General features: G+C 43.9%; 1 protein-coding gene across 11 annotated transcripts in view; it reads right to left on the bottom strand.

The window, feature by feature from the left end:
- LOC121720173 (regulating synaptic membrane exocytosis protein 2-like) overlaps positions 1-2,500 on the bottom strand; it is a 91,991-nt gene that overhangs the window by 51,074 nt on the left and 38,417 nt on the right. For 10 of the 11 annotated variants that reach the window (XM_042106098.1, XM_042106099.1, XM_042106092.1 and 7 more), the window contains 2 exons: positions 609-718; positions 22-54 (listed from right to left, as the gene is read on the bottom strand). In XM_042106098.1, coding sequence (XP_041962032.1) covers positions 22-54; positions 609-718 — 143 coding nt within the window. The remainder of the gene's footprint in view (positions 1-21; positions 55-608; positions 719-2,500) is intronic. The other variant, XM_042106096.1, reaches the window with a different exon arrangement.

Below are 2,500 nucleotides of genomic sequence, written 5' to 3'. Positions count from 1 at the left end.
CAGGGAGGGGGCAGTACAGACCTGGACAGGGCTCTATGTCCTCTTCTCCGTCCTCTGAGAGAAGGTGAGAGAGGGGACCGGGGGGGGAAGAGAGGCATGAATGACAACACACAGCCACGTGTCAAACAACCACGTGGTTTTGACTGGCATGTGGAGGACGAGTGATGTGAGACTGTATGCTGTGTCCTGGCATACCCAATCATGCTACTTCACATCCAAGCACTTTGATTCCCCACAGAATCAATAAGGCTAGTCAGGGCAATGATTGTTAACAAGTCAAAATATAACCACACAAACTTAAATAATAATAAATCATAAACACTAAATCCACAACAAGCTCAAACAATACAATGACAAAAAGTACAAATGGATTACTAATAAAATAATTCCAAGGAAACCTAAGCAACAAGACAAATATGACACCTTTTCTTTAAGTGATCACTGGTACCATATTCAAAGTACTAATTAACTGCAAATGCAACTCATGAGATACAACTGCACACTTAGCACCAAGACCAAAATGCCAGCAAACCGCAAACCGCATTAGCTCCAGCAAGAAGCTCCAGCTCACCAACCAAGAGAAGGAGTGAGTACGGATCCAGACTTACTTCTATCCAGCGTCCCCTTTGCAGGCAGTTGTGGTAGTTGCCGTCCTCTTCTGGTTGACATGGGCGTACTGCTGGGGCTCGTTTGGACCGATCCACTGCGGGGGTGAGCCCTATAAGATACACAGGTATCCCTCGTTAACATCTGCACACTGAGCCAAACTCCCCCAAAGTGAATGGAGGCAGTGGATGACTCACAGGGCAAAACCACAACACACACATTACTCTGCAGAGCAGTGCTTGGTGTTAGTAGATGGGGTTTTGGCACGACAGTTACTATCATTAACACATATAACACACCTAGGAAAATAGACATCTATTAAGGCCACAAGACTCTTGCTGCGTGGAGGTCAACAGAAAAGTAAATGCAGGATTGATAAGCATTATGCTCATAACAGATTGTATTAACCATACATATATATGTGTGTGCTCACATATATAGATGCTCTGTACAATCATGGCCATGCAAAACTTTGAGGATGCTGCCCAGTTCTGGAGTCAGAAGAGGTGGAAGTGCATCCAAAAAATGACTTCCTAGTAATACACACTGAAGCATATTGTATAACTACTGACGTACATACATAATTCTTTTCATTCTTAACACAAAGAATCCCAGGTTATTATCAAAGAGGTGGCAGCATCTGTGAGTTCTGCATGTGTGTACTGTACATCTAGAAGTGTGCATGTTTCTATGCTGCTCATTTATAGCATAGAGTACATATAGCACACACACACATACACTTAAAGGGTTACAATTGTAATGCTTTCAGCAGCTCTGGGCAATGTGTTTGCCATTTCAAAAGCTGAGGGTCATGCAGGGGTGATTATTGCTTGAAATTATAAAAAAAGGTATTAGTAAAGTTCATCTGGGTTACAGTGTGTGTGTGTGTGTGTTTGTGCATGAATGTGTGTGTGCATGTATTAAGTACTTACTTCTGTATGTGTACATGGTATGTGTATATACATGTACTGCATATGCAAAATGACATGTGTATATTTAGAAAGTGCACTACAACGTGCACAACTGCCCAGGTAATCATAAACTTTATATTTGTGCTGTTTAATGAAAAGCATAAAAGTTTACTCTTTATCTCCAAGATCTTACCAGCCCTTTAAAACTACACTTTATGCTCGCTATGGAGCGAGTGCTAATATCTTTGGCACTTGACAAGGTGAAGGTAAATCTTTGGCACTGGACAAGATGCAAGTTCACAGTGAGGAGGAGTAAGGCTGTCAGCAGTGCTGCATGAGAGGGGCCAACCAATGGGCTGCAAGAAAGGACTGTGGGTAAGATCATGCATCCACTGCATCCACTGGGCCAACACACACACACACACACGCACGCACACACACACACACACACACACACACAACCACACACACGCGCACACACACACATGCATGCACGCACACACACACACATCTACAGACCACTGTACAAAAACACTAAAGTAAACGAACAAAAGCAACAAATACACAAAAGTAAACGGCAAGGACGAGACTCAACAAAAATATCTAGTCAAACTTCCAAGGTTGTGTTAGTAGAACAGAAAAAAGAAGGGCTGCTACGTGGTCCACACCATTATACTCTCTGGGGAATATAAGTAGTGTGTCTCTGCAGAGAAAACGAATGGGAGCAAACTGAGGAGCAACCAAAGGGACTGGACTCTTGAGTGGCTCGGTGGCTGGGAATGGGCAACAACAACATAAATAAACAAACAAACAAACAAACAAACAAACATCCAAACGATGTGGCAGCTACTGAGTGGAACTGAAGATGGCAGGCGGACAAGCGGGGTTTCTGGAAAAGGCCGGGCGTGATGGAATTAGGGGTCAGGCGGAAGTGACCGTATGGAAGGGGGGGGGGGGGGGTGGAGGAAGGAGAATGGTGGAGC

Source organism: Alosa sapidissima, chromosome 10, assembly GCF_018492685.1.
Source record: "Alosa sapidissima isolate fAloSap1 chromosome 10, fAloSap1.pri, whole genome shotgun sequence".
In the NCBI taxonomy this organism is placed as follows: domain Eukaryota; kingdom Metazoa; phylum Chordata; class Actinopteri; order Clupeiformes; family Clupeidae; genus Alosa; species Alosa sapidissima.
This window is presented reverse-complemented; position numbering and strand designations above follow the sequence as displayed.